Below are 15,447 nucleotides of genomic sequence, written 5' to 3'. Positions count from 1 at the left end.
CATATCAACGGCCAGTCCTAGCCCCAAGGGAGTCTGATGTATTTGGTCTGCGGTAGTGCCTTAAGTTATTCTGGGTGATTCTAAGACGCAGCCAGGTGGAAACCATAGCTCTAGTAAGCACTCAGAAAATGAGTGTCATTATTCAAATTATGAGTACAATGAAGGCTTGGTAAGGATGATGTTAAGGTCCCTTCCAACTCACATTTGTAATTTCCTGGGGGAACTACCGTGCACCTTTGTCTCCGTTTGCTGGTTCAAGGGAGGAGCTCGATCTGTACTTTCCAACAAGTGTGCCTAGGAAGAAGGGGGTAGAAAGCAGCAGCATTGGGAATTTTAGTCCATTCGCTTTTGCTTCACACATTAATGTATGAAGTTTACAGTAGGCACAGTTGTACTTTCATTTACTCTCTTAGCTAAAAAAAAAAAAAAAGGAACTGGAAATTTCTTTTATTATGAATTAAAATAATTCAATAAAGAAAAAAAATAACCACATAGCTTTAAATTCTCCTACCTCTTTGTTAACATTTTTATATGCTGTGAAATTTGATCTTTTGCTCTGATTTCTTCCCTTGATATTATTATTTATACATTAATCTCCATGCTTTTGGACAGTTATTTTAGTCAGGATGGGTTAAGTTACACTGCAGTAATGAACATGTCCCCCATCTGAGTGGATTAACTCAACAAGGGCTTATTTTGCACTCATGCTACACGCATAGAGCTGGCCTGCATATCAGAGCCATTCAGGGACCCAGGCTAATGGACGCATGCATTCACAGTTGCCAAGGCAGAAAAACGGTGCACTGGGTCTTAAAACTTCCAGCAGTAAGTGACACACATGGCTTTTGCTCACATTTCATTGGCCAAAGAGGGAGGGATGGAGGAGTGCCATTTTATCATGTGCCCCGAGGGGGAGAAATGGAATATCCACTAACAGTTCTAATGACAAAAATAACCACAACAAAATTGTTTATATCTAATTTTTATTAGTACTACCTGAGGACTTTGGTCCCTGTCCGGAGTCTAACTCTCAAGTAAATAGACACAGATTTGCAATATAATAGTATAGATATGGCTGCTGGTGCCCCTGGGGACACATTGGCAGTAAACTAGAGGAAGTTGGCACGAATTGATTGGGACTTGCGGAGGGAAATCTTCTAGGGGAATGGGAATAGGATTAGAAGTGACTCTTAAAATACCACGGAAGATGGTGTGCCCAGGAAGGAGTGAAATGGTGCTCCTTCTAGGGCATCCATGGTCCTTCATCAACCATTGTTAAAGGATTGATTTAATGGGATAAACGGCAAGTCCTGGGTGTCAGGACGGATGAGCTCCTTTCTGCCGTTTGGTTTTCTTTTCAATAAAGCTTAGCATGGTGCCGTATTTGATAAAAACAGCAGTCCAATATCCACTATTGAAGATAATTTTAAATCTATCTTGGAAAATCCTAAATAATGAGTATCCCATGCACAACCTACACAGTATTTTTGAAATTCTCTCTCACTTTCTCTCTTCCTTCACCATTTCTATCTGGAGAAATCTCATGCATCCTTCAAGACTCTTATCAAACAGGTCAGTGTGAGGTCTTCTTTGACTTTCTCCCCCGGCAGAAATAATCCCTTTTACATGCTCGCCCTAAGGAGCCCTGGTGTCAGAGTGGTTAAGTGCTCGGCTGCTAACCTAAAGTTTGGCAGTTGGTACTCACTAGCTGCTCGAGGGAGAAAGGTGTGGCAGTCTGATTCCATAAAGATTACAGCCTTGGGAACCCTGTAGGGCAGTTCTACTCTGTCCCATAGGGTTGCTATGAATCAGAATCGACTAGATGGCAACAGGTTTAGTTTGTTTTATATTCCCACTCTGTACTTTCATATAATTCTGTTATCGTACTTACCATATTGCATTATAACTTGACATTTATATAATCATTTTATTTAGTAAAACATAGTGCCAGGCACTATTCTAAGGGCTTAACAAGTGTTATCTTGTTTAATCCTCGTAATTTACCTATTCCAAACCAAAAAACCAAACCTGTTGCCATTGAGTTGATTCTGATGAGATGAGGTGAACTCACCTATTAGGTGATTACTATTTTTATTTTGCATATGTGAAAACTGAGGCTCAGAGGGCGTAGGCAGCTTTTCCAAGGTGGTTCACTCAGAAAATTGTAGAGTGGGATTTGAACCCAGGTAGTTTGGCTCTCTTGAGTAGATAGTAAACCTCTCGGGAACAGGTCTGTCACATTTATCTTTGCATTCCCACACGGCTAGCTCAAAAAAAAAAAAAAAAAAAGCTCAGTGTCTGTTTATTAGGAATGTTTATTAGGTGAATGAGCACAATATTCAAAACTGTTGATGGACTAGTAACTAGATTAACCCATTGCTATCAATTCCAACCCATAGCGACCCTATAGGACAGAATAGAACTGCCCCATTGGGTTTCCAAGGAGCAGCTGGTGGATTCGAACTGCTGGCCTTTTGATTAGCAACTGAGCTCTTAACCACTGTTCCACCAGGGCTCCATAACGAGTGTTTCCAAATTTCCATTTATAATTTGTGCTACTATGAATCTATTTTATTAATTACTTTTGATTTCATCAAGGTTATTTGGGGATAAATTCCTGTAAGTGAAATAACTCACTCAAAAAGTATGAACAGTTTTATAGGTAATTGCATATTGCTTGGTTACTTCCAGAAATATTGAACCAGTTTAGAATTCTACCAGCTATTTTTAGGTGCACTTATATCATCATGGTATCTTCAATGCTTTGTTTTTATTTTAACCATTTAAACATACATTTACAGGGGACCAATGCAGGCTGGGATTGGCCTGTGGCCAAGGGGCCATTGACAAGTGACAAATTTGTTCCAGGATTGATTTGAATTTCAGGAGCTCTGCTAAAGTTTATTAGCTCACTGGGAAATTGCAGAAATTTCTGCCTTCGAGATGGATTGAGTTCTTTCAATCCAGCAGACAGAACTAGTCCTAGAAACAATACAAAGTAGGCATTTTTTGTGTTCCTATTCTATTCACTTAGATTAGGTTGTGCTACTGCCTATAATTGGTCTCCCAATCCTCTCCACCACCATCTGCTGCTCCAGAGCCCTCAGTTGTCCCTCTATAAAAAAACAATCATAAGGAGCAAAAACCCACTGTTACTAAAGTATAAATGGCTGATGATAGCGTAGAAATGGCAACTTCCTTTTGGAAAAGGATCAGAAGGGAATGGGGCAAGGATGGGAGACATGGGCTTCCTGGCCCAAGCAGTTGACAAGATGGCTGACCTGGCCTATGAAGCAGCACAAGGATAAACAAGTGCTTCCTCCAGCTTTTATCTGAACAGTTGGGGTAGATTCTGGAGTTCCTAAAGACTTTGTTGGGTTTAGCAGCGGTCACTGAGAATCTTCAGCAGTGGGTTCTAAAACAAAGTTCCTAATGAACAGGATGTGACAAGCCTGGTGATGGTGAAGCCAATAACAGCAGCAGAAGCACTGTCAAGCCACCATCAGTGCACACCTGGGTTAAAGCACAGCTTTTTATCTGGAAGCCTTGCTTCCAAAATGCCCCTTCCTTCTCCCAACAGCAGAATATCTTTTACAAATGTAAATCGGGTAACTTAACTCCCATGCTTAATATCTTTTAACAGCTTGAATAAGGATCACCTAGAAAAAAATCCTCCATGTTTGTCCTCTCCCAATGGCTGTGACTTCCCCTCTAGCCTCTCTCTCCCTATCTCCCCAGGCTCTGGCTACAACGTCCTTCTTTGCTTCCTAGAACACACTCACTCCCCCTCCTCACCTGAGCTCTGCACCAGCTAGTCCCTCTGCCTGGCTCATAGTCTCTTCTTGTTCAGGCTTCAGATCAAACAGCGTCTCCCGAGAGAAGTCTTTCAGTCCATCATCTATCACTCATACACCTGCTTCTTCCGTGTTCCCATCACTAGAATATAAACTCCACGAAAGCAGAAAGTTTGTCTTTTTCGTCCATCTCCAGTGTTTGCCACTCCTAGCGCAGTATCCTGCACACAGTTGATACACAATAAACCTTGATCCTTACAACAACCCTATTGTTGCCATTTTTCAAGGGAGTCTTAAAGAGGTGGCTCAAAGTTGCATTACTTTAAGTGTCCTAACAAGGATTCAAATCCAGGTTTTTCACTCTCAGTGCCACACTGCTTCTAGTGAACCCGAGAGGGTCTCGAAGACCCAATGTCTTCAAAGTCATTGAAGTAGCCAACTCAGTGCCTTTTTTTTTTTTTTTTTTGTACTGGATTCTAATGCATGCTGCATTCAAAGACTAATGGTGAAAGGACAAAGGCAAATCAGAGAAAAGCACGACAAGTGCAACATCACCTGCTGTCCCTTGGGAGCAACTGTGTTTAAGAGTTAGGGAAAGGTGCAAAATGCCTCAGTCATGTAAACTGATCGCTGAGGGTCCGTCCCGGTTATTCATTGTGAATTGCTTCCTACTGGGAAATGCTCAAAGCTGCTTAAAGTAAGATAACCAAAGTGTTTTCTTTTGTTTTAAAAGTAGGCACACACCTTCAACAGATGAATGTACAAACAAAACGTGGTAGGAAGTACTGACACATGCTGCAACATGGATGAACCTTGAAAACATTATGCTAAGCCAGACACAAAAGGTGACATATTCTATGACCCCAATTATATAAAATACCCTGAGATCTGCAGATCCATAGAGACAGAAAGCAGAAGAGTGGTTGGAGGGGTAGAGGGAGTGACTGCCAACAAAGGGGGTGTCACTGCTCAATGCTTATGGGGTTTCAGGTTTCCTTTTGGTGTGATGAAACCGTTCTGGTACTAACTAGATAGTGGTGATGGCTACACGACACCGTGAATGTACTAAACGTACTAAAAAAAAAAAAAAAAAGTACTAAGTGCCACTAAATTGAACACTTTAAAATGGTTAAAATGGTAAATTTTGTTATGTATACTTTACCATAATAAAAAAAAAAAATCAAGTAATTGGAAAATAGAAAATGGTAATTGTACTTGTCAGTTGCTTTAAACATCCATAACTCTGGCAAGCTTAATTAAAAAAAAGAGGTGAAACACAAATGTACTGAATAAGAATCAGACTTGTGCTATATACAGGTATGAAGAAAACAGACACATACTATTCAAAATCTTAATGTAACGTTTTACTTTCTCATAAGGAGAACAAAGGAAAGGGTGGAACGCAGCTGCTACTGCCAACTGACGTCAATTGAATGAGAAATGTCAGGGGCTGCCTGCTGGCCACAGCCTAATGGGCAGGCATGCCTGGCGTGTGAGGGCTATTAGCTGCATTTAAAGAATCTGCTCCTGCATCTTTCTTTAGGACATAAAAGCAAATGGCACATTAGTATGGCTCACGGGGACAGAAGCAGACACTTCCTGTGGGCCGTTTCCTTTGAGCAGCTGCCCTCCTTTCAGAGATAGGCATTAGCCACTTGGCTGCCTCAGCATTCATTTGGATGAGTGCATAAGATGATTTCATTTTACTGTCTTGCCTTTCCCAACGTTGGAGTGGTTCCACAATAAATAGACTTGAGAATAAATATGCCTAACTATTAGAAAATTGGATGGTTGGATCAGCTCCAAACCAGCTTTCAAGGCACAGGCCTGTGTGATCTGGGTTTGCTAACTAAACCTCGGCACGGATTTTCCGTTCTGGTCTGAAAACCACATTGCTGCGCTGTTCTATGCGCGATGACCTTCTCACCCCTTTGCTCCTACTGCTCCTCCTACCCTACAGCAACTCCCTCCCTTCATATTTAAATCTGTTCATCCTCTGAGGTCCAACTCAGAATTTATACCACACCGTTTTAGCATTTCACTGTTTTTATGCCTGGGGATTTATCTCCTACAACCTGATGGGAGGAACCACTCCTTGCAATTCTGGGATGTTCCATTGTAGTGTACAGTATTAACTGTCTTCCAGGCATCTTTTTCCCTCTCTTCTAACAGCACCCTGATTTGCCTTTGCTGGACCAATCTGTCACCGTGCTTGGTTCAGGGCAAGACATGTGACTTAATCCAAAACAATGAGAATCATTGGTCCTGGGATTTCTGCTGCAGCTACTGGTGACCATGGGGAGCCCTGGTGGTGCAATGGTTAAGAGCTATGGTATGCGACAGCTGCTAACCAAAAAGGTCAGCAGTTCAAATCCACCAGCTGCTCCTTGGAAACCCTATGGAGCAGAGGTCCTGGTGACCATGGGTCGCTGAGTCGGAATCAACTCGATGGCAATGGGGGTTATGGTGACCATGGTTATCTACTCTTGGGATGCCTGTCTGAAAATGAAGCCATACAGAGAGCGGAGCCAGGAGATGGAGACAGAGTCCTGATGGCTTTGTTTGGGGCTCTGGATGCACCATGCTTGTTGCCTGCACCGTCCTTGGCTTTTCAGTTATGACAGCCAACAACTTTCCTTCTTGATGCTGGTTGAGTTTTTGCCGGCTGAAAGAATGCTGATGTACTACCTATCATTTGCCATGGGGCTAGAAACAGCAGGCGCTAAATATATATTTGTTTATTTGTTGATAAATTTGCTTGCAGATATGGTTAGTTAAGTGTACTACTTAAGTTTACAAATGGAACTGTGGTAATGCAGGGAATAGAATTTACTCCATCAGCCCCTCTAGATAAGACGAAAATTGTTGGACTACTGAAACATTAAAGCCAGAAGCTTTAACCTAAAGTCGTTGTTCTTTTGCTCTTCTGTAGCACCACTCCTTTACAAGCCTACTCAATTCCATCTTACAGGCTATGCTAGCATCTCCACATCAGGTGGAAACCAGTCCTCTGGAGTTATCAGCCACTCCCTCTTCCCTAGTGAGAGGAGAGGGAGAGACTTAGCATATTTCGACTGGCACATACCCAGTTTCCTCACACACGCCTGCCCCAGTTTTGGCTGTTTTCATATGACGCCTTTTTTTATCCCAGGACTCTCTTAGAGAATATAGTAGAACTGCAAGATGATCATGTACTTAGGCTACACTCCAAGTCAAATATTGTGGCAGCTATTGCTTTTCTACATATCTCCTCTTTCCTTTGTTCCCCTGGCTACAAAAAAACTTTCAGTTTGAGTCCTTACGAAAAGATGGTGGGCATGTGACACGTGAGATCAGACAGCATACTGCCATCGTAAAGGCTTTATTTCTACTTCCTTGTGGTCTCACACAGATTCAGAGGCACCATCATCTGTCTCAATTTGGCGTCCTCATGACTTTCGGTAGGGTTTTTCCTTAAACAAGAAAATGGAATATACACTGTACATCACCAGTTAAACTTTTAACAATAATTTATAAATGTTGTTGCTGTTGTATCATCAATGCAAGAGGACCGACAATAAAAGTACAATACAAGGAAATTCACAACGTATTCCAGTGAAACATGTGGACTCACACTGAGGTGAAGGTGACAATCAGCAGCAGTATGTACATGCACCCAGTGCTAGGAACCCAAGACATGCAAGGTGAGGAGAAGACGTGGCTGCACAATGGCTCTGTGTGCCCCTGAGTACTCTGTACCTTTCCAACACATGACCTGTATCCCCTCCAGTTTATAAACACTGGTCTTCTCTACTGTTTTCATGGCCTTTCACTACAAAGTTCTTTGATTCAGACAGTTGGAAGCATTTCAAAAATTCTTTAAAAATAACAACACTGGCAAAATAAAATTAACTTAAAATACTCTAATTCAACGTGGAAATGAATCAAACCAAAATGGAACAGTGCAAATTTAACAAAAAAGCAGTCATTATTGAGAGCGAGGGCATTCAGAATCTCTTAAAATGTATTTTTAAAACCTTTATTTTTTAAATTTATATCTTATTTACCTTTTTTGTTTAATATATTGTGTGTAAAAAAGATGGAGACAAAAATAGTCTTCTGAGCTACGAAAAAAATTAAGTTATTACAGGCACATTTACTGTTTCATTCTAGAAACATCTCAGTTTCACAGGTTGAACATTCAGCAGCTGTGTGTTTTTTAAAAACATTCTTTGACCTTGTGAAAACGAGCTCTCTCCTTTCGGGCAGAGGTTGGTTCAGGATGATAGGGTGGTTATGCAAATTACAGTGAATTATTCTGCAATAATTCATGCACACTTGCATCACGGGTGCAGCTTCTCCACGGGTGGCTCCATGTCGCCTTGGTCCTCCATGGGCAGCAGGTCTCCAGGGGCCTGAGGCTGTGAGGCAGTGGGGAAGTGTGGGGCCCAACGGGACGGAAGGCGACGGTTTGCTGGTCTCTCGGGCCTGGAGAAGCAGGGCTCTAGGGAAGGGGCGAGTGCCGAACAAGGGAGTTCCTTCAGAGCAGGGAAAGGAGAGACCGTTACTCAGACCATCAGCTTCTCAGAGCTTTATTCCCCCAAACACACTTCTTAACAGATGAAAGTCAAATGCGACTTTGAATATTCGCTACTTTCTGCTCATGGAGAATAACTTGAAATGACAAGCCAACACAAAATGATCAGTGACTACATCGATGGGATGATATCAAATTATGATCAAAATATGGCGAGACTATGACATGGGTCTGTTACCATGCAGAGCTCCTTCAGAGTGGGGCGCAACATAGATAAGCTGGGGGAAGAGTGACTGCGACTGTGATTTCCACAGACTGCTTCACCGTATCCCAACCCAGCTGCTCCAATTATTTTGGCTTTATGGAATGATCTATTAGGTGACTGCCACACAGTCCTAAAAGGCCAGGCTTCCTCTGCCAGGGTCTGTCTGGGCCCGTGAGGACTTGTGATTCCACCCAGCTGTCTTAGCAACGAGACTCAGCCTAAACGAACTCTGCTACTGTTTACCCCACACTGACTGGCAGTAGGTTAAACAAACTCCCACAACATGGAAAAAATGCTGCAGGCAGGAATTTTAATTTGGGTCTAGCATTCTTTAATGACTATTCCTTGGAGGAGCATTTTTACAGTAGAGTCAGAGCACACTTGTGATTTTGTGTTACAAGTCTCCTACATGTTCGGAGACCTGGTCTATGCAGCACACGGGAAGCCAGGTGCAATTCACCTATGATGCTTATCTTCTAGGGCTCACAGTACTGTGATTTTCAAGAATGTTGAGCTACTTGTCTGCATGTTAGGAAACAAGGACACCCAAATGGGGAACTTGCTGGCACACAGAAATGTAAAGAGCCGTGGCATGAGGAAAACAATGAGTTATACATGGTGGACCCATCTTCCTAGATGATGCCCAAACAACCAGAAGCCAAGATGGAATACCACTGCAATGGAAGGCAGAAGAGTGAGGGTAGAACAAGGACCCACCCTCCCCAAAGAAGGTGAATTCTGCACTGGAGAATCTGAAGAGACATGATATGCGTGGAAAAGACCAGAATGAGGAAAGATCAGCCGGTGCAGCCGTGAAACATGAGGGGTGGTAAGAGACAGAACAGCTGAGTCACACAGCAATGGTACAACATGGGAGGAGGCACAGAGGAGACCAGCAGTGATGGGATGGCCTGAGGGCAGTGTGGGACCCACAGGCTTCTGGAAGAGAGATGGAATGAGTTGATTCCCCTTCCTCCCTGTGTGGTCAACAGAAAAGGCACCACATTAACACTGTAGGCTACTTCTGAGGATTTCCGGCCTCTTTTGTGGTTGGCATTTTATGCAGCAAGGTGACAAGCTTCAGCAAAGCACTTATGCTTATGGACACCATGACAAAAAATACCTCTCCAGGTAAAACCACGTCAAAGTCAGTGCTGAGCTGCAAACTCTGGTGCTGACTGCATTCTTCCCTCACCTCAAAAGGGGACACAGGACTTGGGAAATCTGCTACTGTTTTGAGACCCTCTGACAGAAGATGATAGGTGCTATGATACCTGCAAGAGGTGACAGGAAGAGAGAAAGCTCTGCCGTTGTGCTTTTGTGTCTTTTTGTGTTTCTGTTCCCATTATCTTAAGAGGGGTGTGTGTGTGTGTGTGTGTGTGTGTGTGTGCGCGCGCGCGCCTGGTAAGGCTGTTGCTGTAGGTGTATTCAACCGACAGTGCTGCAGCCGCTGCTCCCACCTCGCTGACTGATGCTGAACCAGAACGGGCTTTTCACCAGCATCTCCTTGTGGATTCCTACAGGAAAGAGCAATGCTGTAGGACCATAACTCCAGGCAGTGGCTTCTTTAGCAGCACACAGCACACACAGATAAGCAGTGCTGTCCCTCCGCCAGAAGCACTGCGGTGGGCTCTGCATGCCCCAGTTCTGGGGTGTGCGCTCATAGCTTCTCTCTCCCATATGGCCTTCTGTGTAATTTTTTCCATGGGGGTCTATCTTTTGTCTTGGAAAGCAGACTATGACTGTACTTTTGTATTTAACACTTGGCGTTAAGGTGAATGAACGAGGCAGGTAGGTAACAATATCCTTGATCAAAAACAAAGTATGTAGATTGGACTAGACAATGGGTTGGAGAGGGACGCTGGTGAGGAGTGAGCTTCTTGGACCAGGTGGACACTTGAGACTATGTTGGCATCTCCTGCCTGGAGGGGAGATGAGAGGGTGGAGGGGGTTAGAAGCTGGTGAAATGGACAAGAAAAGAGAGCAATCGGGAGTAAGTAGCAAGGTGTATATGTTTTTGTGTCAGAGACTGACGGTTTGTAACCTTTCACTTAAAGCACAATAAAAATTAAAAAACAAAACGAAACGAAACAAAGTATGCATTTTTTCACGTGCCTTGAAAGCAATTCTAAGAAAAGCTCTCCAAATATTTGGGGCAAGAGACGGTTTTTTTGTTTATTTAACAAAAATTTATTGAGCACTATGTCACCTGGGATGACCACTTGGAAGGATAAGGTGCGTGTGGGTTACTGCTTCTGGTATGACTGGTGGGAACAACAGCTTCCTTACATAGGTCACACCTCACTGTAGCATATGGCAGCACACGTGCGTGGCAGAAAGACTGGGAGAGAGGGGGCCAGCCAGGAGACTGGGGTTCTCAGAGGCTACGGCAAGGCCTCGTGTGCCAGAGCCACGTCTCACCCCTGCGCAGCCAGTATCTCCTCACTCCTCTGAAAGCATGAGAGGGGAAAATCTCAGCAGACTCAGTAGCTAAAACTTTCAGTAACCTAAACATTTTTCCTCCCACTGAGCAGTCAACACTTGAGTGGAGCCAAGCGGGAATTTTTAGGCTTGCTAATCTGTCCCCGTTAATGCGCTAACCCACGCAGAACCCTTGGTGAGTGTGGGAGTTGGCCTCTGTGGGAGCAGAGATCTACCTCAGATGACTCTGCCTCGTTCATGAACATCAGACACCAACCACAGTGACACAAAATGGCCTCTCCAGACAGTATGGAAACAAGGAAGAAAGCACTTACAGCATGAGGCAGGCAGGCTAGAGTCCCCAGGGGGCAGTTAGTAAGACAGTTTGGTTCTGGACAGAACAGAGAGAGAGAGAGAGAGAGAGAGAAAAGCAAGGAGGTTGGAAGGTATTTTTTAAATAAGGAGAACAAAATAAACATTTTATAGTCAGCAGCCCCAGTGTTGGAGGAGGGCTCCTCTCGAGAAACTTGAGGCCCCATGGAATTGGGCATATTCACCCCAAGGCAGCATGGGGAGTCCAGTGCTGCTCTGGAGCAGCCAAAGGCTTCTCATCTGCCATCAACTCAGAGCTAAGTAGTAATCACCAAAGACACAGCACGCATCCCTGTAGCAGACACTTCTTACTGCCTTCTATTCCCCAACTGCCCTTCCGTTGCTCTTTAGAATTTAACATTTCAGACCCCATTTGGCCAATGAAGAAAGGGAAGTGACTGTTGTATTTGAAACAGAGGCCATGACATGGCCTGGTTTGTTCGGTCACAACGATCAAGCTACCATACTAAAAACCTCCCCCAACAGGGAAGGCAAGATTAGTGTTGCATTTTCAGATTACACCTTCTCTTTACCCCCATAAACTCCTTCCTGCTGCTTCTTTCAGCACTGCAGAATCGTTGCTCTAGCTTCAAGAGGAAAGGAGGAATTGCGTAGATTTAGGGGTGAGAATGAGGTGAGAAGGGGGGGTTTTGTCTTGTCTACTGTCCATATTCCTAGCACAGGGATGCCCACAGCACTCCTGTGTCTACATACCCAACATAACCTTTAGGGAAGGATTCCATAACAGAATGCTCAGAGGGGGTGGGGAATTAGAATGAGCTCACTGGTAGTTCTGGTTATTCTGGAATGAAAACCCAGAACTATTTCATAATTTATGAAGTGGCGGGAAGGAGTCTTCAATGGTCTAGTACTTGACATTAATTCAACTCAGGGTTAATTCCATTGGAACACCTAGAACAAGTGAAATCCCAACAGAGAGGAAAATGCCCCATGACAGCTGACCACTGCCAGTGAGTGCTCCCTGTGGGTCTGAGTCCCTGAGACAGGTCAGTGCTCCTGCCAATCACCAAGTGAGAAGAAAAGCTGAACACACGCTTTACAGAGGACCAAAGTGGGGCTGAAGCTTTACATCAATAGAACCATCTCATTCCTAGTGCTGCGATTCAGTAATTCAACCATCTCTTTATACTGTCACGGACTATAGGGAGCATCCATTGTAGTAACGCAAAGAAATTCATTTGTTGTTCCTAAAAATTAATTCTATTTAGTTTCTAATACAAATGGACATTACAGACACAACCAAGTTAATGCTTTTGAACAAAGCCCCAATCTCAGCAGACTCCTGTAGAGCTCTAGCAGGGCAGGGCATTCCATACACACAGGCCTTCCATCGTAGCGAGGTACCTATCTGTGGGCCACGGGATGGGATGACAGAGCCCACAGAGGACACATTTGTCACCTGAGAACACGCATCCAGCAATATTTCTTTTTCTCGTAGTGATGCTGTCATAGAGCACCACAGCTTAGGAACACGAAGGCCACACGCACACTATCAGTAGTTTTCTGGCTATGCCTACGAATCCACAGGTGTGATGGCAGGGTGTGTTTTAGAAGACCTGGACAATGAAGAGAAGGAACTGTGGAGGTGTGCCCATGAAAGGTGGGAGACACGCTCTGACTTGGGGGCAAGGGAGGGGCTAAATAACGATGGGAAAGAGGGGAGTTTGGCTTTCTCGAGATACCCAAAAGTAGATCAGGGGTACTCTCTTTGTTTCCTGGAGTTTTGCAAGACACAACTCTGCTCAGAAGAATCCTAGATTGTTCTAAAGGCTTTTGTTAATCAGGAGGATGAGTAAGATCCACACTGAAGTACGTGAGCCATTTGCGGGCGCTGCATACACGTCCTCTGGAATTTCAGAGACATTTACAAGAACAGAACTGTGATAAATGCATATTATGATTTTTAAAAAGTGCAGGGAATCAGCTATAAATTTCTAAATGTATAACAATAAAATAGGATATGCTGACCTGCATTTCACATGCCTTTTGGGTTTATTTCCACATATTCACACTTTTTAAATGTAGTAATGTAACGGCATAAATGTTTAAAAACTCTTATAACTAGCACATACCCATTATGGTAAAAACATCTTTGCCTATAAAAAAGAAATATTCACAACTATGATATAATTGGAAGTTCTTGGTCATAACTACAAAATGTAACTTTGAATTTCTTGACTATATTGCAAACTATTTAAACATTTACGTGCTTCAGATTTTTAAGGAACAGGCATCTAACACGCTACAAAATGGAGAATCTAGAGGTTAGCTGTTTATTATTTGTCCATTATAAATCATTATTCACTCTAAACAACTGGATAAGTAACTACTGGAATAATTTTTAATGAGTATTTTTTTTTTTTTTTGGTATGTGATAGATAATTATAACAAAATCTCATCTGTTATCTTTCAGCTACTTACATTACCTTTATCCTAAACTTCTTCACACAAACTTAGAATTCTGGTATAGTACTTTGTAGGATAACCTCACTGTTCTTTATTTGAATGCTCTATTTACCTGAGAAATGAAAAGTGATTGATTTAATAACTCTGCACATCACATTTTGCTTTTTATGGAACATTCTCTGGATCTGCACCATAACCATGTTATTTTTGAGAGTAGCTTAAAAATATTTTGAAGTGCAATAAATAAGTATATATAAATATAAATAAATGCAAGTGCTATGAGAGGTAAGAGGAGCAGAAGTATGTCCAATTGGGGAAGATCCTTGAGGAAGAGTTTATAGGTTAATCAGGAATCACAGTTCTGATCAGGAGAGAGATACGGTCTAATGATGCTTTGGGAAGATTCTTTCTTCTGTGTACTGCTCTGCCTGGAGGGCTGGAGAAGCTAGAGAATATTCCGAGGGTTGTTACAGGTGTCTAGAATCAGGAGAATTAAGCCCTGGAGTAGAAAGACAGCTGTGGTGATATTACACTTGAAAAGCACGGATAGGGTACGGTTAGCTTTGTTTGGTGAGGAGTGGAGCCAAGGATTCCAAACTTGCAAGTCTTACTTAAAGTACCCGTTTGGAGAAGGCAGCAATTAAAAGGATGATGAACTGTGTGTACCAAGACCCTAGAAATGCTGAGTTCCCTACAGGGGCTCAGGGTGGGATTTTAAATAATCCCGTGTGGACCCACAAATACACACAGTCATTCAAATGCTGGGCTGCAAGGTGGCCTTAGAGAGGATGGCTCAGAGATACGCAAAAAGATGTTAACTATGTTGAGTGGAAGTTGTGAAGAAAATTTTTTAAAATCCAAACTTCTTTTCAAGAAAAGAGTATGCTATAGATCTTAGGTATTTTAACTTTAGTAAGAAAGGTACTTTAGCAAATTTAACTGTATAAGCTTGATTATGACTTAAAAATGAATTGGGGCTTTAGAAACAAAGGGTGACGTTTTCTAAAGGGCTGTTTAGTAGCCAGGAGATACTTATTTAATAGATTCACCATGGTCACTTTTAGTTTTGACCTTGTTTAGAGTCAATGGATGATGAGAATTTCTGGAGAAAGGCAAGGGAGCAGCTCTTGTTGACTGTGGGTGACGTCAGTGAAAAGAGGTATTGCCGAGACATCAGAGTGCTGGGGAAAGATTGCAAATAGCCAGGTATGTCACGTGGGATTAAGAATTCTGAGGATCATTAAAAATGCAGTTGGGCACTACAGGGTTCTTTTTAATAACATGGGAACGAGAAAGCCAATTACATAGAGAAATATGAATTGAGCCAGTATATGAAATATGAACTGAGCCAATATTATCTGCAAAGAAGCAATACAAAAAGCTGAAAGGCAAGTAAGGGCAAGGCAAGCCCCAAATGGCCAAATCATCCAATTCTTCTTTGAACTGCAGGCAAGAAGGGACGTGTCCCACAGCTCTCACTCTGAGCACGTTTGCAGACTGCCTTAGAACACTCTACTGAGCTATGCGGCCACTGATCCAGGGAAGGCCCCGAAAAGGAAGTGCTTCAAGATCAACCAAGTAGTTTCGTATAGATTCACTTTAGTGAATGTCCCTAAGAATTACACGCATTTTGCAGGGAAATCTGATAAATC

General features: G+C 42.9%; 1 protein-coding gene across 7 annotated transcripts in view; it reads right to left on the bottom strand.

Annotated features, from left to right (window-relative positions):
• Nucleotides 1-7,139: 7,139 nt before the first annotated feature.
• The window catches only part of MTCL1 (microtubule crosslinking factor 1), a 157,065-nt gene continuing 148,757 nt past the window's right edge, over nt 7,140-15,447 (bottom strand). For all 7 annotated transcript variants that reach the window (XM_064294708.1, XM_064294707.1, XM_064294712.1 and 4 more), the window contains one exon: nt 7,140-8,311. In XM_064294708.1, coding sequence (XP_064150778.1) covers nt 8,117-8,311 — 195 coding nt within the window. In that variant the 3' untranslated portion in view covers nt 7,140-8,116. The remainder of the gene's footprint in view (nt 8,312-15,447) is intronic.

Source organism: Loxodonta africana, chromosome 11 (genome assembly GCF_030014295.1).
Source record: "Loxodonta africana isolate mLoxAfr1 chromosome 11, mLoxAfr1.hap2, whole genome shotgun sequence".
Classification (NCBI taxonomy): Eukaryota; Metazoa; Chordata; class Mammalia; order Proboscidea; family Elephantidae; genus Loxodonta; species Loxodonta africana.
This window is presented reverse-complemented; position numbering and strand designations above follow the sequence as displayed.